Genomic DNA, 26,376 nt, shown 5'->3' with positions numbered 1-26,376 from the left:
CGGAAGGTTGTCAGTTCGAGCCCCGGCTCGGACAGTCTTGGTTGTTGTGTCCTTGGGCAAGACACTTCACCTACTGCCTTCTGGTGTTGGCCAGAGAAGCCCATGGTGCAATATGGCAGCCTCGCTTCTGTCAGTCTGCCCCAGGGCAGCTGTGGCTACAACTGTAGCTTGCCTCCACCAGTGTGTGAATGTGAGAGTGAATGAATAGTGGAACTGTAAAGCACTTTGAGGGTCTTGAAAAGCGCTATATAAATGCAATCCATTATTATTTGAAAAGGACTTGATTTCCAAATGTAGTTCAAAACGTACTTTTATCTGAAAAGAGGACCACAGAGCAGTAGTCCACTTCTTTTTCCACTTACCATAAGACACTTCTAAAGTCTCTGGTTCAGGGTGGTTTGACAGCAGTAGTAAAGCAACAGCTATACCGCCTGTTATGAAGACGTCTATATACACTGACACCAGCCTCCGTTCACTCCTTGTGATGTTCTTGAGTCAACTTTTCCTGACAGTCCTCTCAAGTCTGTGGCCATGCTCTTTGTCTCCCTCATACTTTTTCCCCTTCAGCCAACTTTATTATTTACACACCTCCATACAGCCAGCCTTTTCAGCAAGACCTGTGGCTTATCCTCCTATTAGAGAACATCAATGATAGACATCTAAACAACCATCAAATAAGCAGTCTTCCCTCTGATTGTGTTTGCAGGTATTTACCAAGGTCTGCATACCAAGACAAACATTTATGTGAATAGTTTGTTCTTTAAATTTAAACTGGCTTTCTGATTTTCATGAGCTATAGGCATGGTCATCACAACAACAAAAAAGTCATAATGCTTGCATCATGTATAATGAATATAAAATATAGTTAAGTTTGTAGTTAAAGGTTTTATAGTTTTAAAAAAAAAAAAAAAACAAAAAAAAAACCAAACTATTTACAATAAAGGACAAAGCGTCACATTTTTTGACAATGAAATCATTAAGAGAAAATATCCTACTTATACTGTTAAATATGCCCCCACAACAATTTCCATTAATCTTTGGACCCTTTTCTGTATTGTACAGCATGTATTTTGTTTGGGTTTTTTGTTGAGAAAAATAAAAATTTATCCCATTACTTGCACTACATTCTTAAACTTTCAATTTCCAAAACTGCATTCTATTTTTTTAAAAAAAGAAAAAAAAAAAAAAAAAAAAAAAAAAAAAGGGATATTTGTTTAATTATTTTTTTTTATTTTTATTTATTTTTTATTTTTTTAAAAATACTCAACATTTCAAGTCACTGTTCACATACAGGACCCCATCCCTACACTCTTGCCAGGACTACTAACTTAACACCTGCTTTACTAAAGCAAAAAAAAAAAAAAAAAAAAAAATTAAGTGTTCAGATTTCTTCAGGCTACTTAAGACAGAATATATCTGATATTGTTACACTATTCAGCTGCATCCAAGGACAGGAACAGCTTACATCATTAATATTTTACCAAGTGCCATCATCCTGTAATCTGATTTACTTTGGTAAAGAATGCCATCTAGTGACAATAAATGCATATGTAGGCTTTGGTGTCAAGTGCAGATCTAGCTCTGTGGGCATAAATCCACCTTTTAATCAATATTACAGGCTAAATGTCAATGACGAGCGCACACAGTTATGTTATAGGCATGAAATACCCATTTATTACTTTGCACATTAACACAAGAATTCCCTGCAGGCGAACAAAAACAACAAAAACCAATTCAACATGTCACATAATAGCAATAACAGCAAGTGAATGGCCTTCTGAGGGCAGGGACAGAACGAACCCTGCCCCTTTACAACTTAAAGGATTCCGTTCATTCACAGAATCTGAACCACCAGATTCCCAGAATCGGATCGCTCAGATTCTGTGATTCTATTGCTATTAGACAATCACACAGTTTCAGAGACCACTAGCAGGAAAAAATAAAAATAAAAAAATAAAGCAGAGCTATAACAAACCTAAAAAAGAAAAAAAAAAAGTGGGAAAAAGGGTAACAAAAAAGGGGGAAAAAGACATAATACACAATGTCAAATTACAAATCTGTCAAGATATAATATATCAAAGTGAGAGGAATTTAAAAATAATTCATGCTCTTTCCATTGGGGCACAGAAAGAATTATGGATCTTGTTTTAAAAAGGTTAAAAAGAGGTAATCCTGCTCCGTCAATGCCTGGGGGACCTCTACACAAAAGAGGAAGTATATCTGTGAAGGGTCAGCGGAGTTGCCATGGAAACAGGAGAGCGCCCACCAATAGGCGTGGCAATAGGTACAAACCAGGAGCGAGAAGACGAAATGGATGCTCTCTACAGTAACCTGGCTCAGAGGAAAGGAGTTCGGTCTTTAACGGGTCCACGTTTGAAGAAAGTACCTCGTTTGATTTGGAACACGACGCAAAGCGCAGAAGCCCTCACCTCAAAAAACAGCTTGTACCTCCCAAATTACTGACATTTGTGTAGGAATCTTTAAAATACATCTTAAAGAGAGACAGACAAATATTGCTAGCCTAAAACAGTCCCACTAAATTGATAAACATTTACCCCGCCCCAAAAAAAGGAAGTTTATATTTTTTTTTCTCTCATAATAAATATGACTCCAAAAAGGTTTTCAGTTTTTTTGTTTTTTGTCGTTTTGTTTTTTTTAAAGGACAATACTCTGGCATGCAGGCGAGCAAAGTCTACATTTTGTTACTTGAAAGAAAGAGTCTAAAGCCTACACAACTACTCCACCGAATGCACATTCCCACTGATTGATACAAGCAAATCATGTTTACAAAAAAAAAAAAATAAAAGTAAAATTAAAAAAAATAAAATACAGAGATTTGATAGCGAGTGACCAACAATCACAATGAGTAGAATTATATCTTTGTTTTTAACCATATTTGAAAACTTGGGTTAATATTGCTTTGTAATATTTATAAACAGGGAGTGAGCCTTTATCTGACTGGATTTTAATGACCAAATATTGTGATTTAAACATTCCCCCTTGGAGATCCCAGATGAATATTTAATCAAATCTGCTAACAGAACTGCACACTGTAAAAACTAATCTGCATCATTTAAAACTTATTGCAAGCAACGCCTGGAAAACATCCTCCCCAGTCCCCCTTCTGCTACTCATTTCCTGCTTCTCCACTTGATGCCCACGCCCACATCAAGACGGAGCTCAAACTCATTCATAGTAAACCTGCTGCTTTACGGGTGGTTTATTACAAAAGGGTTTTCACTGAGCTGTCCCTCTCGATGAGGCGTGCACATTTCTCCCAAAGCCTGCTGTCCTGCATTATTATCCAAAAGCAACATTAGGGGGAGCCAATTGTACGTCTGTCACCATTAGTTTCCATGTTAAAAAAGGGAGGGCGGGGGGGGGGGGTTCCCAAGGGCAGCGCTTCTATTTACCGTCAATTTAATCCAGTGTTGCAATGCATAAAAAGCACAAAAAAAATACTGTTAAATAGAGAATTGTAAGATGGATATAACTGACATACACGCAGAGTAAAATTGTTTTTTTTAAAAACAATTAAATTCAATTCATTGCCTACCATAACAACATTTCCCGATTGTCTCCATCTATCGGATCAAAACCAGCCAACACCCGGTGCGGGACGTACACCACCATGGCAGACCTGTTACACCAGTCTGACTGCTACAAGACAACTAGAGTCGGCCACCGTTACATCAGAACCTGCAGAAGAGGCGCGAATTCATCCATCCTGAGAACTACCTCTCACCAGAATGCTACAAAAAAAAATAAAATAAAATAAAATTTCCAATCTGAAAACTCAACCCCTCAACCTGCAGCTCAACAACTGAAGTCTATTCCTGAAATCACACTAGTAGCTATATAACTGGCTTCGCTGCAGACCTTAAAAATTTGATCACAATAGTAACAACAGTGACAACAACGAGAACAACAACAGTAAACTACTAGGTCTAAAACAGTTTAAGATAACCACAAAACATCTTATATTAAACTTTTACAAATCTGCTTTGTTGATTCGTATGTATAAATGCATAAAGGTAAGAGATTGACAGTGCCCTCTGGTTCCTGCTTAGCATCCCTGGTCAGTGCAATGAATTGGCCAACATTAGCAAAGGAGACCTTAAAAATCAAAATTAAGTTGGTTCCAGGTTCCTTGAAAACAAATTTAAAAATGTCCAGCAGTGTCATAACCCTTCTTAAAAAGTTTTAAAAAATTGGATACCACTTTTCACACAGAAAGCAAGACTGATAAAAACATACTGTGTTTAATGCCTTCAGCTTTTTAAACAGGTCCCAATGCTGAACCAGTCACAGGCCAGACCATGGTTGCTACTGCTACACATCAGTCCTGGCTTCAGTTACTACTTGAAATGAACTCTGGGATTCAAGGATGTTTAGAGGCACAAGAAAGCAGCCGTCTCCCAAAGGTGCAAATCCCTATCCAGCCTGTGCAAGCAGCAGGCTAACACAACCACTAAATGTAATAAAGCATTTCATTTAATAAGTGACCCAGGACTGCTACAAATACCCACACGTGCCTCTATGAGGCCTGTTTAAGTCATATGTCTCAAAGTTGCTCTATAGATGTAAATATATGCTTATATGTACTGTATGTGTGAATATAAAACACAACAAATCTGAGGCATTTACAGCAGTTATCTCCTTGATTTCCCTTTACAATTCAGTGGCCTGCCATGAAACACACACAAACACTCTCATACAGCAGTAAATGTATATACAGAGATGCACGCACACACACACACACACATGCGTATTCTTCGCTAAGATGGGAGGAAAGTCGCAATGGGTATGGACACCCAGGTCACCTCGCTTGTAAAAGACCGAAAAAGGAGAAAAAGTTAACACACGCTCATAAAAAGGAAAATATATATAGATATAATTCTCAAAAGGTCAACCCCCCTCCATCTCTGTTCATGTAGAGCTCCCTCCCCACCACCCGATAAACCCAAGACCTTGTGACAGATTTTGCCCAAAAGGGCTTTGAGGTAAAAGTAGATAAGAGTCCTGCTTAGCTGGGAGAGCTAAAGAGCTGTGCGGGCACAGTTTGCGCCTGCCCACTCTCTCGCTCAGTGTATCTTATAAACACATGAGTACAGACATTCAAATAGAAAAAACAAAAACAAACGCAAAATAATGGCTCAACTCGTAGGTGTGTGTATGGTTTGTTTTTGTTTTTTCGCGTTTTTCTCTTTTGTGCATTGTAAACCCCTGTGGGTTCGCAGTGCTGGATTGCTGGTTAAAAGGGCGGCTCGATTGGGAACGCTGGTTGGAAATTGTTCCATGAAACAGAGCCTGCTGGACGTTGGGATGTAGATGAATCCCCCTCCACGAGCCGCTTTGGTGCAGATTCAGAAAATGTAGAGTGAGTATGAAGAAAAGACTACAAGGAGAGAGGGAAGAAGGAAAACGGGGAATGGGGCAGATGGATTTAAAAAGAAAAAATATATATATATATGGGGTAGATCCACAAGTGGACTGGCTGACAGGCTAGTTCAGGCAAAGTACATGGTGTGCTGGGTATCATAGTGGATTTGAACTGCCTTTGCCAATGCCTGGGGGTCTCGGCCATTACTCTGGCCTGAGACGTGGCTGCCTTCGGCGCTGCAAGACAAAAAAGTAGTGTCAGTACGGTTTTCCTTTCTGTACCATCAATACCGATTAGAAAGCCATTTAATAATTTAGCTTTTAGGTGCTTTAGAGTTTTAAACTAATAGGTTTAAGTGAGTTGATGCACAGACTTCTATATTAAAAACCAATTAAAAAAAAAAGTTTTACATTAGAACTTAAACAATGTGGTTAATTTGAAAGGTTTTAGAAACATCTTAAACACTCATTTATGTTTTATCTGATAATGACATTGTTGTAGTTACATACGAGGCTCCCTTACCTGTCATGGTCTTTGTCCACCAGGTGGTAGCGGGCTCGGAAAGCCACCAACCTGGCATAGTAGGCTGGGGCCGGGATGGAAACTGAGCGTGTGCAGCGAACATAGGTGTGACACAGCTGGTAGGTAAGGAGCTGCAGTTCATCGGCCGTGAAACAGTTGTCATCCCACAAGACGTGGTAGTGGGAGGGGCGACTGGTTCCCTGAAAGAGAAAGCAATGCAACAATGTCAATACTGCATTACAACTTCATGAAATGACTTCCTGCTCTATTCCAGCTCACTCACAACCGCAGATTTGCCTGGAATCTGTTTGTTGCTCTAATCTTTGTCCACCCTCCCAATGCTCTGGAAGCTATTCCACTGCAAAAAGTTAATAACCTGGACACAAATTTCACTCATTTTCCTTTATTATCATGTAAGCTCACCTGGATCCCAGCATGGCTGCACAGGTAGAAATCAAATTCGGACGGGTGTGTGATGGTGCTGTCCACTGTGGTGCCAGCTGGAACGTTACCACTCTTCCCAACCTGCAAGGGGTAATAAAGTCAGACTTAGGGAACAGATTGACCAATAGATATCCCTTAAATGCACACATCTGGGTAAACTGCTAACCCTCTCAGCTTTGTCAGAGCAGAAGAGACGAGTATGGTGACGTTTCTGGACCACAATGTAGGTAATGCCAGGCCTGTAATCCTCCTCCAGACTGATGCAGGCCTTCCTGATGGCTATCAGCTCGGGCCATGCTACCTGAAATACCAAAAATAATTTAATGAATTTACACAAAACTCAAAGGCGTTTGATTTTACATATCATTCTGTTAGCTTTATGGTTTGTAATTTCTACATGCTGCCAGTATTACCTGTTTCATTTGTCCCTCTGATACACCACCACGATAATAGATGATGCGTGTGGGCTTGAAGCGTGTCGACTTGTAAAACTGGATTAGCAGTTCTCTGACCATGTTGGTAAGGTCTTGGATAACTTCCTGGCTGAAGAGCTGCTCCTGAAGATGCAAAACAAATCTGGAGTTAGTACAGGAAAGTATTAAAAAGTGAGCAAACTTTGGTTTAATGGACGTGAGCTGGGTCATACTGAGGTAAAACATTAGATCTGTTTTATAAAGACCATCTGTGTCAGTTTCAAGCACATCTGTAGTTACCTGGGACATGTCTTGTCGAGACGTCTGGACTCGCACCGTGGCGCAGTACCGGCTTGGGTGGCCATCCATGCTTCCCACCACTGCTGCGATGGATGGTTTTTTCCCGTCACCCGCTGGAGGATGTGTGACATCAGCACCCAGGAAGATGACAGGCTGCTGGAACACAGAGGGCCTGAAAAAAAACAAATAGGAGTATGCTTCATTTTTAATTTCATACTGCATAAACAGCACTAATACTGTAACAGTATAATTAATAATCCTCGCATGTTTGCAAAAAAAAAAAAAAAAAAAAAAAAAGGTCTTTCTGTCCCACATGATTACCAAGGAAGATTTCATTTTCCAGAGAACATTTAAACAATCTTCACCATTCAAGAGAAGAAATTGCATCTCTGTGACCAAATTAGAATTCTTTCTGACCTCTGATGAGGCACCAAGACATTGTTGATGCCTCCTAGCTTGGCGTTAATCTTGAGGCAGAGGTTGGAGAGGGTCTGAGGGGAAGTCTTCACCACGTTCTTCACTTGCACGCACTGGGTGGCCATACCGAGGAGGGTGTCTCCCACCCGCTTTACCTCAGCTGCACAAGACAACCAACATGACCAAGATTACAGTCACAATATTGTTTAATCCATATAAGAAAGAAGAAAATAAAAATGAAGAAAAGTTCCTTACCGTAGACCGGTGTTTTGCCAGGAAGGATTACCACAATCAGCTGCAGACCAACGTAAGACATCTTAAGGTGTTTAAACATGGGCTCCACGCTATCAGCTCCTTGGGCATATTTACAGAAACAAGGCTGGCCTTGAATGGGCATCCCAGCATCCTTTGAAATTTTTCGCAGCTGGTCAGTGAAGCTCCTGTTAAAACCCCAGAGTTTATTATAAATCAGTCCCTTATCCAATTCAAGGTCGTGGGCAATTCCCATCTACTGCTGTGAAAAACCGCTTGCATATAAATATTCTCGATTTGTAGTTTAGAGTTAGTAGTAATGGCAACATGTTATATCAATGATCGTTAACATCATATAGACATACAAAGCTTTAAAATCGTTGCACTCTTCAGAATCTGGGTTTTCTCATGCTGCACCCAAACAGTGATGATGCCGTTTGGGGGGGGGGGGGATTTGAGCAGCTTAGTCTAAAGAGTTGGAGTATTAAAAGTGAGTTCTCATTTACAGAACTTAGTTTCATATTTTTGTGCACAGAATTAAATCCAGACATTTCACTGTAACACTGAGTGTTTAATATAAGCGTAAATGTTAGATATTTCTTTAAAATGTTGCACTAACAGCTGTTAAAAGCTTACTTGAGCAGGTCCTCACGACATTGTTTTTGTGGAGCGAAGCAGGCCACAGCCCAGACCTTGATCTCTATGCCAGCGTAGAACTGCTTGCCCCTCATGTCCCACACGCCCTGATTGGGCGTCGCCACTGTTTTATTCTGCGGAGAGAGCCCCTACACTCTTAGTCAACCCTGCAGTTGGATGAGCCAATACAAAAGCTGCAACAATTACAAGCAAACAAAGCATTAACCCTCTGAAGTCCAATCATCCTTAAGGTTAACACTAACCCTATGTTGAAGAGGGGAAAAAATAAATAAATAAATAAAATAAAAAAAAAAAAAAAAAAAAAAAAATAGGACTTTGTTTTGTAAAAAAAAAAAAGTTTGTGTGTATGAGAATTTTGTCCACTGGTTGCCAAAACATGTGAAAACATTTTTTTTTAATCCAAAAATGTAAAAATGAGATAGGGTTAGAGTTATATGCACACTGACCACTCAAAAAATAAGGGAACACTTCAAAATTACACATTGGCACTCAAATGACATTTCGGAGCCAAAATCTTTCACTGTGTAAGTTGTTGAGAACATGAGGATGTAACAGTCAGTGAAAAATATAATTTATTCCCTTTAAGGGCTTAGATAGATCAAATATAAGATTTTCAAAGTGTTCCCTTAATTTTCTTTATCCACATCCTTTGACCTCAGAGGGTTAACACACAGCTGAACATGCCTGTAAACACTGTACATTGGCTAGGAACACTGTACAAGTGTTAAAAGGCTTAAATGTTTGATACCTCAATACCAGTTTTACCATTGCTTATAGAGGGAGGGAGGGAGGGGGGGGGAGTGTTAACACATGACATTTATTTTGGCATCACCAGACTTGTGTAAGAAAAAAAAAGTCTCAGTTTTGAAGGCTGCAGTCAACCGAACAAAGTCCTGGCCGACTGAAGTATACCTACTCTTCAACCAAGTGTTTGGGGCAGTGGGTGTGGTGGGATACGCTTTACCTCTACATTTAGTAAGTCTGCCACAGCTGCTTGCATTTTATCCTAAATGAATTTGAAACAGACAGAAAGTCATTATTTGCAACATATTCACTCTGTAATGGTTCACTTTTAGCTAAAATCTGGGAAACTGTCAGTTTAGATAGGAGCAGGAAGCCCATCCAAATTGGTCTGGGTCCATCCTTGCTGCCTCTGACAGATGATGGGGCTGTTGAAACAGTGGTCAAGTACAGATACATAGTTAAATATCTTCCTTCTTTTATGCTAAAGCTCAATGTGTTAAAGGCAAATGTTGAGACACTGTAGTACAGACTAGTTAACCATTTCTAAAGATATCATGCTGTTGAGCTGTGACATGCAAATTACTGACAAATTTAATGAGTTTAACTTAATGTGGCTACAACTGTAACAACATCAGTTGGTTTGCTGCCAATTCTGAGTACAAGTTCAACAAGTTGATTCACCAATTAAAGCTAGCAGTATCTAGGTTTGCCTTGAAGTCACCAGGGCTGGGTGAGTCCATAGTTGTGGTGTGGGGGGTGTTTCCGAGGTAGATTGTTACCCTGCTGCCAAAAATAATGACTTGGTCCCTCAAAGGCTAGTGCCAATTTGGTCAGTCATGTAAACGTATTGCGCGCAAAAAAATATAAATAGATTTAAAAAAAATAATAAAATCAGAACTTTTGATTCTTTTTAAATTGCCAAGAAATAACCGGTTTTCTTATATTGCTTCATGTCAGGGGTCCTAATGAGTAATATGAGTATAATGAGTATTGCATCCACTTAAAGAGACACCGAGCACTTCCAGTTTCAGTTGGGTTGCGACTGGAAATTCAAAGGGAAGCTTTCAATTAAGTTAATAAGATTTGCCAAAGGCCATTAGGAGCTTTGTTCTTCAAACTGAGTGGCCACATGGAACTTCAGTCGAATGCCAAAAGTTTAGTGGTTCTCCATCTCTTTTCAACACAACCTGAAAAATGTATTTAAAAAAAAAAAAAAAAGATAAAAATACATATTTACAGGTTGTTCAGACTAATAAAAACTTCAGCGCATATTACACAGAAAAAAGGCGGCACGATTATATCACATTGAATAGAATGAAATGTGCGCATTTCATTCATACAAAGTGATCACAGAAATTGGAAAAAAAGCTTTCTGTATGCATTAAGGGCACTTATGCTAGAAGCTGATTAGACTCAATATCCCAGCAGGCAAATGGCCAAATCATTCAGTGTTCTTTCAGGATCTTGGGTTTATGACGCAATGTATAGTTGAGGCAGTCAGAAGTGGATTTAAGCTTGGCACAGGTACTCCCCCCCCCTCCCAAATGAGAATATGCCTCTTTTTTTTTTTATAAAAAGTTTAAAAAAGGCGCCAGAGAACTCTACGAGAAAGCTGGCCAAAGACTGAGCCAATATTTCCCCACAGGGATGATTAAAATTTAATCTTATCTTAGCAGAATCATTGCACACTGCCAGTGAGTGGCGAGTTTTAATCCAGCCCCTGTAGTATTTATATTAACCTTCTAATTTTCATATGAAAAATAGATTCACATTCACTCCACAGGCACAAACAGTGGAAGTGAAGACTAATTTTACTTTATTCCTGCATGGATAAGAGTCTTATCGTCTTCTGGTTGGCAGCATTTCCATTACCCCCCCACCTTTACACACAATCCTTGAATCCCAATTCAGCCTCACATGCCTTCCCAGGCAATAGTCAAGATATTGAAGGCGAATAACTTATTGCTACATGGCTATTTATTAAATTCCTTATTTTAGCTAGGTAGATGCAAATGATGCCATCTAGCATCACAGATCCTAACAGAGCGGTAAACAAATTGAACATATCCAGGCTTTCATTGCATTAGCTGACTTGACACAACCTAAAACACCAGTCAGAGATAACAAATATCCCGACGGTGGGTATCAACTTTGTTAACTCAGGGTTTTTGCGCCTCACATAAAAGGGGTCGTTTGATGGGTCATTTGACTCTTCCTCTGCACAAAGTGGATCAGCTGAAGCACTGTCTGAAATCTATAAAGAACAAAAGAAATAAGTGAAATGACACACTTGCTACACATGACAGTAATGTGGGAGAAAACTGCTAACCTTGTGATGTGATCACCACAAGTGCACAGAGTGCTAAAATGTATAACCTCAAGTTGATTATTTTAACCACTCAGTGCATTGTTACTGCAGCCATTTACTTCTAAAAAGGCAGCTGCACATTAGAGTTCAGAAACTTTAACATGCATACATCTAAACAGCCACATTTGACTGTCTTAACCTTTAAAAAAAAAAGAACAAAAGAACAAAAAACAGATGTGGAAAAATCACTTTGATTTGTGAAATCAAAGTGAAATTGAAACAGCTGAATGTTCTGTGATTAACAGCCTACAAATGTGGCTGATTATTTTAACTACTCCAATAGCAGCTAATGGAACAGATTCATTCAGTGGTGTTGGTTAAGGCACAACTTAAAGCATAATTTATGGTCGAGCAAATATGTCCGTCTGTGTAGACGTTACCACTCGTACAGCGGGGGAGAGGGGCTTTCACTCACTGCAGATGGGCTCCCATGCAGTTCTCCAAAATTCAACTGCACGTCGCTGGAAGCAGATGCTGTATGCCACTGCCAATGCCGACTGCTTGACAAGTGAGCCGGAATAGAGAAGTGAGCGACAGCGGAGTTCACTGGGAAAAACCGCAAAACAACAACATTTTGCTCTATATTCATGCTGTACTTTTTTTAATTAAAGACAAAGCATGAAGAGTACCGACAGTGGCTGCAGTGGAAACTTCATGTTTAACACTCCGTTTCACTTTAGCAGTTTGTATGTTGTAACTTCGCTCTTCTCCACTACTGGCTGACGGACCAACAACAGCACAAGCAAGAGTGGCCCGCAGACCGGCTGTACCACATACTTTGTACACTGCTTCCATACACAGAGCCCTCTGCAGGCAGATGGGCCATCCCCAGACCGCCCGCTGTCTGTGAACACGCTCTCCCTGCTGAACCATAAATTCTGCTTCAGTTGCTTATATACACTGTGTTCCTCCAGGAAACAATCAGTTACAGGATACAGCAAAAAGATGACAAAATGAAGATTTAAAACCAAAACTAAATGCTTCTAGCCAGGTCAAAAGAGCCACCTTCGTGACACTAAAAACTGACTTTAGGCTTCTCAACTTTAGATCCTCAAATGGCTGATTTGAAATTCAGTGGGCATATCTCAGTGGTCCACAGGCTCCTCATCTCATTTCTTCCACTTACAAAAAGCAGTCAATGCAATATCATTTAGATCTTTACATCCTGAAGCTGTCTTAATGAGGGGAAGAATATGCAAAAGGAGACACTTAATAGACATCTGAGATGCACCACAGGATTATAACATGGGAAAGATCCAGGTCTTACAAGTGTGCATATGTTAAAGCCGACTACTGTATCACCTATACTTCCAGTTTAATGTATATGTAATGGGTATACTATTCAGCATGTACTCAAGTCATTAATCACTTTGGATATTTTAATTTAACTGTATTTACAAGATTATAAGCATCTCAATCCTTAGCTGTAAAACCTCTGCAAACCTGGAACATCCCCATGTCACAGCATTCACTCTGAAGCCCCGTCCCACGCCCACCCTGTGCATTCCCAACGGGCTTGCGCCCTGAGAATGCAGTCCCCTGCCCAGTACTCACCCTGCCACAGTCCCTCCCTGTGTCTGTACTCACCCGGCCCCCATACTGTAGCATGGGCGCTGGGAGGACACGCCCTGTCACCTCTGTCATGTCATTATGCACAACAATGCCAAATTCCTTCAGGTAAGGGTCGGGGCCCCCGACCATGCTGTTACTTTTGACCTGAGAAAGAGAAAGGAAGACCAGTTCACAGGAATCACAATACAATCAACCTGCCAGGGACTGGCATTTGAAAATGTACAGATAAATCTAGTATACTGACAATGACAACTGTGTTCATTGTCCCTTTTAAATAAATACACTCAAGTCAGACACTCAAATTTCTAATTTTCCTTTAGACATGGTTGGGTTTGAAGCAGTTGCTATAACTAAGCAAACAATTAAAAATACAGCATGATGATCCAGCCCCCAATGCCTCCTCAAACAGGGAACCAACTCTCACCAATCTGCTGATCTCTTCCTGTCTGTCGGGGGCTGAACGAGCTGTAGCTTTAATCATGGTTGATGTCTGGTTGTCGGTCAGTTTCTTGATACAGCGCTGGCCTGCTACTATGTTACAGACCTGCAGGAGGAGGAATGGGCATTTCATTAATTAAACAAAAATCAGATAAGAGGAGCAGCAGTGGGCAATCTGAAAAGGAAAAAAATGTCACAACTTTTTATTAATTTTATTATTATTATGGGGCAGGGATAGCTCAGTAGGTAAAGTGGTCGCCCCATGATCGGAAGGTCGGCGGTTCAAATCCACTTAACGGCTACCCTGAGGTACCCCTGAGCAAGGTACCGTCCCTACACACTGCTCCCCGGGCGCCTGCTTAGTGGGCTGCCCACTGCTTCACTGAGTGAATGGGTCAAATGCAGAGAAAAACAAGTAATTTCCCCATGGGGATCAATAAAGTATCCATTATTATTATTATTATTATTATTATTATTATTATTATTATTATTATTATTAAAGGTATACTGCGTGAGAACATTTTCCATCTCCCCCCCCCTCCAAACAAAAAAAAAAAAAAAAAAAAAAAAAAAAAGGGGGGGGGTTTCTCACCTCTAGGGGAAGGTAGGTGTGCTTCTGTTCCTGTCCTACTTGCAAACAGGGTAAGTGTGGATACTTGAGCTGTAGATTGTACTTCTGCTTGAAATACTGAGCTACTGTGCACTCCATGGCCTGGCCGTTCTCAAGCTGTAAGGGGAACCTGTGCATAAATGGAAAATGTGTGCAAGCCACATTGAAGTCTCCGTGAGTATGAATAAATAAGAAAATGTTTGCCTAGTTTAATTCTACATTTACAACACTTATAAGGGTATGACTTTGGTACACTTTACTACAGTGCCTTTGCTGATGAGTGCAGGATTGCTACTTACGTCTGATGGCTGGCAGGTCGGCGCGTGACATTGCAAACTCGATACTTCCTCTTCATCTGACCACAGTGTGTGACCTCAACTTTCAAACCTGTTTAACAACACACCAAGAATAATTGCAATGTCTGGATAAAAAAAATAAAATAAAATGTAAAACACATTACTGTGTTTGCCTTTAGCAGGTTTAGCAGTCTGGTTTTTTTGAGGCCATAATATCAATGCTGACACTCCAGCTAGCTATGCCTTTTCTTTAGACAGAAAAGTGTGCTTATACAAGCCCCACAGAGGCTAGAGAAGTGAAGAACAAAAAAAAAAAAAAAAGTTTAATTTCAAGTTTAACTATCTGGTTCTGAATTTCAACAAAAACATGTCAGCAGCTTCTGCTCTTTGTTGTGCAACTACCAGTTACAACATGTGAGGCTAAAGAAAGATCAAAACTGGTCAAAGAAATGTTTCTGTATTTTTGCTTAATGAGAAAGTACTTTGATTTCCGCCAGTTGATTTAGATATAGCAGGACTGCATGACCCAGTTACCAGAGTGGATTTCTTTGTAACTTTTTATGGAGTGCGGAAGAGTTAAAGAGTCTAAAGTCATTCATAACGTGATAATGTGTGTCACTGACCTCCCCGGTCTGGCAGATTCTAAGCTCTTAATTCAGTTGGTGGTTGTGAGTGCTCACCTCTTATTTCCTTGGTGAACTTGACACGTTGTGAGTCAGTCAGTGGTTTGGTCTGTTCATTGATGTTTTGTATATCAAGCACCTCGCACATGAACTCGATCACAGGCTGAGCACGGTAGAAAGCAGTAGCTGATACTGTTAAGGAAAAAAGAAAGTTATTCAACTGGTTTTATAAATCAGTAACTGAGGAAAAATGAATAGCAGTCGATACAGAAAAGCAAAGATGAACGAACCAATTAAAAATCCGGACCCGACAGAAATTTCTTTGTCAACTTCGCTATTTAAAGACCAAACACATAACAGCCTTGTGTACTTCTGTGAACCAATACCTTGAGCTGTACTTTACAGGTGCAAAAGTTCAATGGAGATACTTGTGTTTAGGGCACCTTTCACTTTTACCCTTAATTATCTACCTTTATTTACCTTTTCAGATTCATATTATAAACACAACATGATTTGTAATGCATCATATAAAGCAATATATTATGATGCTTTGCTAACATACTGAAACGTCATATGAATTGCATTGTAATACTTACGACTGTTTCCGCCCAATCATTTCTTTACAAGTTTTTACTAAAGAAAGTCAGTGTTTCTAGTCTAATGGGAGTCATGACACTGTACGAAATATTAAAGAAAGTATTCTAGTTGTAAGCACTTTCTTATTTCATTAGGCACATCTTGCTAGTACTGTGGTGGACCCCGTTTTTAATTCAGAACTGTTAATTCTTGGTGGCAAAGATTCAACAAGGTGCTGGAAATATTCCTGCAGCATTTTCATCCATAGTGACATGATAGCATTGCACAGTTGCAATTTGTCACTGCATCACATCTTTCTATTGGGGATTGGACTGAGACCCACTAACTGAGGCCATTTGAGTACAGTCAACTCATTGTCATGTTCAAGAAATCAGTTTAATGCAAGATTCGAACTCTCATTCAACTGTCACGGCAGAAATTAAGATTGATTGATCAAAGCAACATTTTTCCAATCTTTTGTACAGCTTCAGCAAACCTGTGTGAACTGCAACCTCAGTTTCCTGCTCTCAGCTGACAAGAGTGGCACGGTGTGGGTTTTTTTGGCTGCTGTAGCCCATCAGCTTCAAACTTTGAAGTGCACTTCCTGCTCTTGTTTGATAACAAGTGGTTATTTGAGTTACTGTTGCCTTCCTCAGCTCAAAGTAGTCTGGCAATTTTCCTTTTACCTCTGGTATCAACAAGACATTTTCACCCAGAGAACTGCCATTCGCTGGATATTTTCTCTTTCAGACCATTTGCTGTAAAACTAGAGATGGTTGTGTGGGAACATCACAGTAGATGAGCAGTTTCAGAAATACTCAGATCAACCCGTCAGGCACCAATAACCATGCCACGTTCACTCATGCTTGTCACTTTTCTCCATTCAGACACTGAACTTCAAGAGGTACTCTTGACCATGTGTACATGCCTAACTGCAGTGATATGCTGTCAAGATTGGCCAGTTAGATATTTGCTTCAATTGGCAGTTAACTGGGTGGCCAGTGAGCATCCTTACATCACATAAAAATCTCATTTTGGATGTTTTCAAATCAATAAAATTTCAAATCATAGCTGCAGAAAAATCTGTTTGTACCATCGATGTTGAGCATCATGTTCCACATGGCAGGACGGACAGACTGATGGAAACCAAACCACACCTCCCTGCCTCCACCAAGAGGATGGTAGTAACCCTCCGGAGGAGAGAAAAACGATCGCCCCACTGGAGTGTACCTGTGTGTAACCGAAAAACAAATTTTAGGTTTTATATTATCTAATTTTTGTATTTATTAACAAACCAGATGTTCACTTAACCATTAAGGTATATTTTTAAAACATGCAATAAAAAAAAAAATCCAGACGCATTAGTCTGAAAGACAAAAGTGGGCATATGAGCATGCTAATAACTGCTCTATTGATCTGGATATTCGTAGTACAATGAATTCTTGATATGTTTAAGTCCTTCTCTTCTAAATACATCTGTGTTTACATTACTAAGTTATAACAGCTTTCAGGGAAAATTTAAGCCATTATTCTGACATTAGATTACATCAACAACACTGCAGAAAAGACGTGAATAAGCTGGTGATGCGTTTGTAAGTCATGGGTGAAAAGCCGTACCTCATGGAAGGCAGATGCCTTGTGATGACATCCAGAGCCTGAACGGAGTCCTCTGGCACCTCGTTAAGGTGACCCGACAGGGCTTCCAGCAGCATCTGAAGACTCACCACAGAAACCCACTGCAAGGACACCTTGAACGTCTGATCTTTCCCCTCACCAGGTAGGGTGACCTCCAGATCCACCTGAGGGCAGAAGAGGGCCAAGAATGATGAAAACAAAAGCTCAGCGAAGGGACATTGGTTGTAGAATGTGTGACAAGGGGTGATCAAAAAACCCAGAAATGCAAAACAAAGAATGTAATCATTTTTTGGATTACAAATAGATGAGCTAGAGTCACCAATGAAGAATCAAGGGGTATAAACCAGACAAAAACTGAAGGAAAGGACTTTAAGTTACCAAAATAAAGCAAATGAAATGTCAGTAAGTCATAAAAATGGCACCAAAACACTTTTTTAACTGGTCATGCAGATATTAGTAACCCACTTTGTATTACTGAGATCTCATTTCCACATATACTGGCCAGATACAAACAGATTAAATTATTGGAGTGAAATTTATTGTTTCCTTTAAACATAAATTTTCATCATCAGGCTTTTTTGTCAGCTTAAATTACATAGTCGATGAAATATGAATGCCTGCATACTGCATTTTCTATTAGAGGTCCTATCTAAAAGACCCCTCAGACCAGCACAGATCGCATTCCTGTTCCAGACTTTCCTAGAAATCCAGTTGGAAACCTTTCACTCAATTATGTAGTCTGCCTCCTTAAGCTGAGCCAGTAACCCATTTAATACGCCTGCCATTTCCTTCTTAAAATATGATCTACAATCACTGAGGTATGCCATTAAATACAAAACTTATCCCTTTATGGTGCATTAGAGCTGACAGTTTATGTGCCTGAAATACCAACCCTGTCCCTCCCTATTGGCAGTGGATGTGCTGTGTACATGTTCCTCTTCCCATCATAGCCAGGCTGTCGGTCACCAAAAATCTGCATCTTGAAATGCCGGACCATGGTATCCACCACCTCCCTACAGAAGCGAGGTCCAACAGGATAGTCAGGGCACATAATCAACATTCAGAGACATTTAGGCAGTCTGGTTGCAAAAGCAACAGATCAAAACGATCAGTATCTTCATGAATCTTTACCTGTTAACCCTTCGTGGTCGTTTCTCAGGCTTGATCTCAATATCATAGTGATAGACATCAATCTTGGGAATCTGCACCTGGAAGTGGTTGGCAAGGAGCCGGATGGGTTTCCCCACCGTGCCAAGGCCGGGACGCCGTGGAGGCTGAAACAGAGAGGTAGGGGCGGGCGGGCCTGAAAGGAAAAGAGTAATAATTTGCAACACAATAACAATAAATTGATTCCCTAACGTCCACATTTGAGACAAGTCTCATTTTAAACTTTGCATAAAGCACATTTGGCATTTAACTGTTTATAAAGGTGGTGACAGCTTGTTTAGCTTGCCATTAAATGTCATGTCTGATGGATGAATGTGCACTGCGCAACGCCAAGCTCATTGGAAACTCTCATTAGTGACACCTGCTTGAATGCACTAAAATGGTCTCGAACCCTGAAGGGCACATGCATGCTTTGATTGATCCGTAACTCTGGCCCCTGACCTACATGGGTCAACAAGGGGCTGGCGAAACAATGACCTCCAATTATCCTTCAACCCGCCCACTGCTCCACCCAGACACACAGGGTGCCCACCCTTTACGCCGAGACAAAGACAGCGCTCTTCTCAGACAAACAGCAGTGGGACCATATGGAGGGGTGCCATGCGGACAGTCTGGGATTACCGTTACAGTCCGCATCCAACTCCCATACATACAGAAACATACATATACACAATTTACGCTAGTACATGAGCCTCAATTTTAATCATAAAAGCCGCAAGTACCGAGGAACACAATATATGCACATATACGTGCACAAGACCTCAAGCTTCCTGTTACAGTGAACCCAATAATGATTCATCTCTCAAATATCAACACTACTGATTTGCATCAACACGGGAGGAAGGAGGGAATGTGGTGCTTATTCTGTCAAAATCATCAGCTGATATGGCTAGCCAAGCATTACTTGGCACAAGAGCGCCTAAAAGGCTTAAAAATCAAATATCCTAATACAACTCTCTACAGGAGGGGAAAAAGCTTTTGAATGCTTTAGCCAAACTAAAGCATGCACAAAATTTAAGCACTTAAAAGGAAATATATATACTTATGTGTAAATATAATAAGTGCTGGTAGCACCAAATGTTGCCTAATGCTTTTGTCAACTGCCAGCTAAGGGACTGCGGGGGTCCTCCTAAACTCCGTGCACCCACACGCTCCAGTTAACAACTGAAGCGTGAGAGCACAGACAACTGAGACCCTCCCCATCGCTTCCTAAAAACACGCTTCCCAACATGCCCTCATCTAGCCTGCGCACCCCAGATCACCCTCCTCCTCCCTCCTCTATTCTACCCACTCCTCCTCCATCACATGAACAAGCCATTAGTTCTTATGAAACATTATGTTTGACGATACGTGCTCAAGTAAGAAGCCATTTGTTGCACGTCTGCTTTTCTCTGCCACGATCTGGAAATACTCTGATGAGTCATTTAAATTTGTCCTACTGGCCTTGTTACAGATAGCAACAAAAGGCATACCAAATGTTCCACATTATGCTTGAAGCTACACGTCTCTGCATATGTTGTACTCATCATTTGTGTTGGTGTATGTCACAACTTACAGGCAGGATAATTTGCTTATGTAACATTTTGTCTCCAACGTGGGATTTTGTCACACTTGATCCTTCAGTTCTGCAAAACCAACACCTTTGATGCAGCTGTGTTTTACTAGGGAAGGAATAGTCCTCATTGAGGTACTTTTATTCATTGCTGCCTTATACTATCATTTGGCAGCTCCAGCTTTTCAGATTTGTTGATGCATATATTCTAAAGTCAAACCAATGTAATAAAGTACAACTTTTGTAATTTAAAACAGAAAAATATGAATGACTTGGCAGAAGTAAAAATGGATTTGGTGAATCTTATATAGCACTTTTCTACTCTGACTAACCCAAAAACTCTATGCTCTATATAAACCCTATCTAACAATCACACACATTCACTGTCCGATGGACACATTGGAGAGCAACTTGGGTTAGCATTTTGCCCAAGGACATTTGGCATGCAGACTGGAGGGATCGAACCAACAACCTTCCAATTAGCAGATGACCTGCTCTAACACCTAAGCTACAGCCAACCCAAAGACATTGTAAGGCATGTACAATAATTCCTTTAATGCAACAAGTAATAATGACACATTATAACAAACACAGCAATAGAAAATGGGCCCATTTGCCAAATTATTTTAGTGCAGGCTTAGCATGGACTAAATTTCAGCATTCAGCCATCTGCATAAATAATCCACTTTGTGTCTATGCAGCTAACAGACGACCTGCAGTCAACTGCAAAAACAACTTCTATTTCGTCTACCTTTGTGCATATGCGCAGATACCTTTGCACACAGATTTCTTTTGTTTTCAGCCCACTGTGTGAAAGTAGCAGAAAGTGTTTTTAGTATAGACATGATGCACAGCAACTTTGAGGGCTTCCTCTTCCACCAAAAACAGAGCTGTGCCTATATTTAGCCTCCTCAGCTGCTACATTACTACACTTAGAAATGTGTCTCAATGTGAAATGCCTAAAGTCATCCTTCCTCCACAACCACTCTTCTCTCCACTAACACCCCCCCCCCCCCCAACTTGACCCAACATGAACTTTAAAATTGTAAAATATGAAAAGCACCCAGCACAAGATAGAAACTGATAGTTTTGTCTGACCAACTGTCTAAAGCGCAGCTATTTTCCAAGTACTTGTAATCCAATAACTAACAACTTATAGCAAATCTGAGTGTAACTGCTGGCTTTGCTGCCACAGGCAAGAAAAATATAGATCTACTTTTAAATTTAAACATAAATAATTAAGTTAGTATTGGATGACAATCCTAAAGTAAATCCGTTGGGCATGTTTCTTTGCCTTTAGACAATAATTCTGATGGCAAAGGAACCAAGCGGGACAGGCAAACAAAAAAAAAAAAAACAAAAAACAAAAACCAAGTATTGGATGACAATCCAGGCGACTGAACATTATACAAAACTTAAGCCACACATGTGGATAACACATTTCACTTTAAAGAACTTCTAAGTAAACATGGTCTTGTATTTTGTGAATGTCACAAGCTCATTCTCAGTAACAGCACTTTCAACTGCACAAGGGGTCGCCACAGTGGGCAGCTCCAAATGTTTGATTTGGCAGTTTTTACACCAGACGCCCATCCTGACACAACCCCGACGGGATCCGTCTTTCCTCCTGGGATCACACTGGGGTATCTCTCTCTTGTCTGGCAAATATGTAAACCACTACACTATGGAGCTACGAGGCACAGTTTCAATAAAAAAAAAAAAAAAAAAAAACAATATTTAATACAGAGCCTACATATTTTAGCAAACCTGTCAGCTGCACTAACACAAGACAGCAGTGACAATCTGCACAGGTCTTTTAATTCATTTTTTCAACCAGAACATTAATGAAGTACTTAAACAGTGCTGAATACCATATAAATAGCAGCTCTCACATTTACAGCGAGCTTCCTCCATAATTTGTGCTTCTGCTCCAAATGAGACAGAGTTGCATCTACTTTGAGTCACAGAGGAAGTGAAATTAACTTTCCCCCCTTACACACAAAATGACAGATGCACTAAAGGCAAACAAGCCTTCCTTTTCAAAACTTAAATCCAAACTGACCATAAACATTTCGGCCTCCCTATCTTACTGTAACACCCCACCCCCAACTCTTCACTGATCTAATTTAGACAAACCATTAGATCGTGTGCAGTGTACTCACACTTTCTGAGTAGGGTTTCCTACTAATGCACTGTAGAGCCTACTAATGCTATGCATGTCCCTGGTAACCACAGTGGAGCATAGACAGCTGGGCTTAAAGCTAAGCACGAGGATGATGGCTTGGCCCTGCGATGAGTCAGAGACTAAGAGCACCGAACAGGGAGTACACTGACGCCCACACCTGAAAATCACCCGGATTAAGGTACTACACCGAACAGGAGAAAGAGGAGATACATTAAGAAAGGCTTAGTGACCATTCACAATGTAGAAATATCCACACATCAGTGTAGAGATGTGCAGAAGAATCAGGCGAGCTGACTTAGATGATTTTAAATGTAACACAGGATGTCTTACTGACCATGTTTACCATTACGAATTAATGCATTTTCCAAATGGGATCTTATACTTCTACACTTCCTCTCAGTTTCACTCAGTGTCCTCCAGGCTTTTGTCTTTTCACTCATCTCTGCATACTCATGTTGTGTGACTCCACCACAATTTCGAGACAACAACAACCCAATTCAGAATTCTGTCACTGAATAGGCCACTCACTGCTGCATTTCACACCTCTAAGAACAGACAGTTGACATCTTTACATCTTTCCTGTGTTTGAAGACATCCCCACCACTGAACAAGAGTATTGTTGAAGCACGACTAAACGGGAGACAGCAGACACACAGACTGGGCTACAAGACATTACTGTAACTGTAATTTAGAAGAGTTAAAAACTGCAACTAAGGCCGTCACAATATTAAAGCTTTGCGTTTATTTTGGTCATAAAGAAAAGAACGCGATTAGATATTAAGCATGTATAGAAATTTTGAAAAAGAGTCAAACTTATTTCTAATACATTCAGATTTACTTCACACCTGCACCGTGGCCAGTTTGCATTATATTAATATTATATTATTATTAATAATTCAATATTAATAAAGATTAAGCACTGCCTTTGAAAAGGGCAGCAAAGCTTTACAAACATGCCAAAAAGAGAAATTCTAGAGCAGTGTTCACAGATCATATTTATATTCATCACAAAAAATCTCATTGTTACATCTGCATCTATGAACGTGTAAACAAAGGCTTTGATAGAAAATCTCAATTCAAACTCCACAACCTAAACACTTGCTGTAGCAAAGTACACACAGCAGGCACAATAAGCAATCACTAATGTATAATAATAAATGCTGATTACTTGGGAGTCATTATTTCATTTCATTATGTGCAGCAATGATCCAAACACACCCCTGAAGGATAGATAGGATGCATTGTCCCCAATAAGCCTGGACCCTCACAGCTTCTTGCATCCATTTAACATTTTCTGCAGGAGCACATTTCCTGTTTAAATAACACATCTAGTGCTTCCTAATGCCACTACCTTTCTTCTGATTCTTGCGGGGAAATGTGTGGTCATTTAGAAAGTCAATAAATAAATAATAATAATAAACCATGTCAATGCTGTCGCATGAAGACTTTTCTGTTGAAAGATGCTTCGTTTATGAAAAGGCGCGTTTCCCACACACAAAAAAAGAACACAATGTCTCCAGTGGGGTGGGGGGGAATATGACCTAAACATATTTTGCAGCTTTGTGACAATAACACTGCATATTGGACTGATGACCGCACAGGTGCATGATTTGACTTCCCACTGCATGCCTTTATTGCATCAAAATACGTGCCTTTGTTATCATATAGGAGACTATAATGGAGCTGGCCTGCAGATCTGATCGATAAGAGCGCCATCCATCCCTGCTGTGCTCTCACGGGCGCATGGCTGCTGCCCAAGGAGAGGCGCGCAAACCGATGACCACCTCACATTAAAAAACCCCACAAAATCACCACATCTGCAGAGTAAACGTGTTTTGTTGGCATTCATTTTGTCTTCCCAAACCATCGCTGTCATCTTGGACGGGCGGGGAGGGGGGTGTAAGAGACGAGCTTGCCTGCTCCTGATGGCGATGCAGGCAGATTTATATGATTTAACTGAGAGGGGGATTTTGCAAAAACACGTTACATTCCGCCGTATTTCGACGCAAACGCGCAGTCCCCTTGAAACAATCGGGTCGTAAAGGCGTGAAACGCCGAATAAACACAGCGAAACCAAACAACGTAAACATAGCACGACGCGGAAGGAAGGAAGGTCCCAGTTAAATCCCCACTCACACAATGCCAGCCCCGACACGACGAGTAGAGCGTGCCTGACATAAATATAACCCTCGGACACGGCGGGAGAGTGGATAAAAACAACCCCCTCCGGTACTAACAGGAAGAGGAGCCCCCCCTTGGTTCGATGTAATTAACGTACTACGAGTACGTACACAAACACGGGCTTGGGCCTCGGCTTGTTTTCCCGTCACAGCGAGGCCTCGCTGCAGCCACGGCCCCCAGTGAAGCGACGCATTTGCGCACACGCGCCCCACACACGGCTCGCGCTCACAGCTCCTCGCTCCGCTCTCGCTTTCTTAAAAATCCTTACCGGGTCCGAGCGCTTCCATGGCCGAGGCCTCTCTCTCCGTCTCTGTCCCGGCCTGGCGGCTCCGTACCGACGCTGAAATTGGGGGCGGTATCTCGAAGCTTGAAAGTGGCTAAATTTAAGAAACGGGAGTATAGATAGACGCGTGGACGACTGCTGACTGGGCTGACCTGAACTGAGCTACCGCCGCTGCCGATGCTGCCGACGGTTTAGATATGCGCATGCGTCGGTTACAAGTGGCAAAATACACCGTAGGCTACCGCAGAGATGCAAGCAGTTGTTTTTACTAGTTATACTCAAAATTTCTTTGTTTGTGAGTTAAAATTAAATACAGCTTAAACAATATAGCATCAATAAGTATAGCATTTTTACACTATACAAATTACCCTTGTATTCATTCATTTTTCTATTATATCTTCAATTCATTTTCTCATTCATTCGACGCCTGAACGTCTCCAGTGTGGGATTAATAAAGTTTCTGTCTGTAAGCAGAGTATATACTAAATATTTGTTACACCAAATAAAAAAGATCAAAGTTTCTTAATGCTTAATTGTGCTGTGAGACATCAAAACATTTAAAGCAAATCTTGTGTAAGTTTTTTTGTTTTGTTTTTTCAAACTGAGAAGCTTTTTAAGTGATACTTTCCAAGCAAGGTGCACATGCCCTGCTTTATTTTATCTGAATAAAGCAGAATAAAAGGTAGCAGCTTTTCATCAGTTTGTGTTTTTGTTATTTACTTGGATTATATCATAAGAAATCTTATTTTTTGAGAAGGGGTTAAGACCCCCAAACAGGTTGCTGTTCGAGTTTAAGATTTAAATTTGAATGTTTTTGTTTTTCCTTTGAAGATTTAGTTGGGACTTGTAGAAACATGGTCACAAAATAAAAATAAAGAAGAGAAACCCAAGGCAAGATATAAAATCTGGGCATCCTTACCTCTTCTAAATCCAAACCGGTCTTCATACCTCCTCCCTTTTCCGTTGCCTTGCTTTGGTAGTACATAACGCTCCAGGAACCGCCTTAAAATATAACCGTATTTTTTCTGCAACAACTCCCAGTTCATGGTTTCTGCTGTCAAGACGCTATAATTGGACGATACGCTCAATAACAGCCCCACACGATTCTCGCTCCGTGGTACCAGCTCGTTGCTCTTAGGCAGTACCATTGTTGCTACTCTACCTCCTCCAGTAGGATACCTCCACACTGAAATAAAAACCTGCGCTTAAACCCCTGCTATATACCTTTTTTCACCTGGACACGCATGCGCAGTTGTCTTAAGAAGTCACATCTGAAAAACTTTGTGTCAATAAAACTGAAACAATATTAGAATGATAAAATGTTTTTTTTAAATGCTGTAAATTGGAAATAAAAACCTAATGGCCAAGTATGTGCATTCAAGAAGTAGGACTCCAGTTTGGTTCTTGCTCTCTGTGCAGTGGTTCAGAGTGCAAGATGTTGAAATAAATTCGCTTATTGGTAAGTACATTTGGAGTGGAACATTGTGTTAGTGTCAGTTGTTGATTGATCATTACGAATCATCTGTTCAACTATATAGCAGAGCTGAAAAAACTGATTAAAGAATCAATGTCGCTTGTTGATTAACCTGGAGTATCAGCCTTTGGGTGGGGGTGTCAGTTTCGGGGGTTATTGTTTGGTCTAACAAATGAAACTGTGGGATACTGCTAAAAATCCAAATGTTTCATTCAACCTTGCAAAAGACACAAATGTATTAAGCTGCAAAAACCTGGAAAAAATACTAATTAACAGAAGTCAAG

The 26,376-nt window shown here is 40.5% G+C and overlaps 1 protein-coding gene across 6 annotated transcripts; it reads right to left on the bottom strand.

The window, feature by feature from the left end:
* Positions 1 to 1,646: 1,646 nt before the first annotated feature.
* ago4 (argonaute RISC component 4) lies at positions 1,647 to 25,786 on the bottom strand. 6 transcript variants are annotated; one of them, XM_024798237.2, is made up of 21 exons: positions 25,538 to 25,786; positions 18,382 to 18,553; positions 18,143 to 18,263; positions 17,233 to 17,414; positions 16,709 to 16,845; positions 15,097 to 15,231; positions 14,420 to 14,507; positions 14,103 to 14,250; positions 13,497 to 13,616; positions 13,088 to 13,216; positions 11,312 to 11,386; positions 9,353 to 9,394; positions 8,368 to 8,501; positions 7,735 to 7,919; positions 7,480 to 7,639; positions 7,063 to 7,234; positions 6,763 to 6,906; positions 6,516 to 6,650; positions 6,329 to 6,430; positions 5,906 to 6,105; positions 1,647 to 5,619 (listed from the first exon to the last, which is right to left on the bottom strand). In XM_024798237.2, exons 1-21 carry the CDS (start codon positions 25,764 to 25,766, stop codon positions 5,511 to 5,513), a joined length of 2,919 nt encoding a protein of 972 aa, XP_024654005.1. In that variant the 5' UTR covers positions 25,767 to 25,786; the 3' UTR covers positions 1,647 to 5,510. The 6 variants fall into 6 exon arrangements, with proteins under 6 accessions (XP_024654005.1, XP_076735656.1, XP_024654006.1 ...); XM_076879541.1 differs by lacking the exon at positions 25,538 to 25,786 and adding an exon at positions 24,604 to 24,795; XM_024798238.2 differs by lacking the exons at positions 9,353 to 9,394; positions 11,312 to 11,386 and having other exon boundaries at positions 13,055 to 13,216.
* Between the last annotated feature and the right edge of the window lie 590 nt (positions 25,787 to 26,376).

Source organism: Maylandia zebra, linkage group LG22, assembly GCF_041146795.1.
Source record: "Maylandia zebra isolate NMK-2024a linkage group LG22, Mzebra_GT3a, whole genome shotgun sequence".
NCBI lineage: Eukaryota > Metazoa > Chordata > Actinopteri > Cichliformes > Cichlidae > Maylandia > Maylandia zebra.
The sequence above is the reverse complement of the archived record's forward strand: the minus strand, read 5'-3'. Positions and strand labels throughout refer to the sequence as shown.

What these genes read in the sequence shown, in the direction of transcription:
- ago4 (XM_024798237.2), bottom strand. Translation starts at nt 25,766, where the DNA reads ATGGTACTGCCTAAGAGCAACGAGCTGGTACCACGGAGCGAGAATCGT. An exon ending in TGCCAATAGGGAGGGACAGG is followed by an intron (nt 17,415 to 18,142) that starts GTTGGTATTTCA and finishes TTCTGCCCTCAG; the next exon opens with GTGGATCTGGAGGTCACCCT. An exon ending in TGTCGTGAGGACCTGCTCAA is followed by an intron (nt 7,920 to 8,367) that starts GTAAGCTTTTAA and finishes GGGTTTTAACAG; the next exon opens with GAGCTTCACTGACCAGCTGC.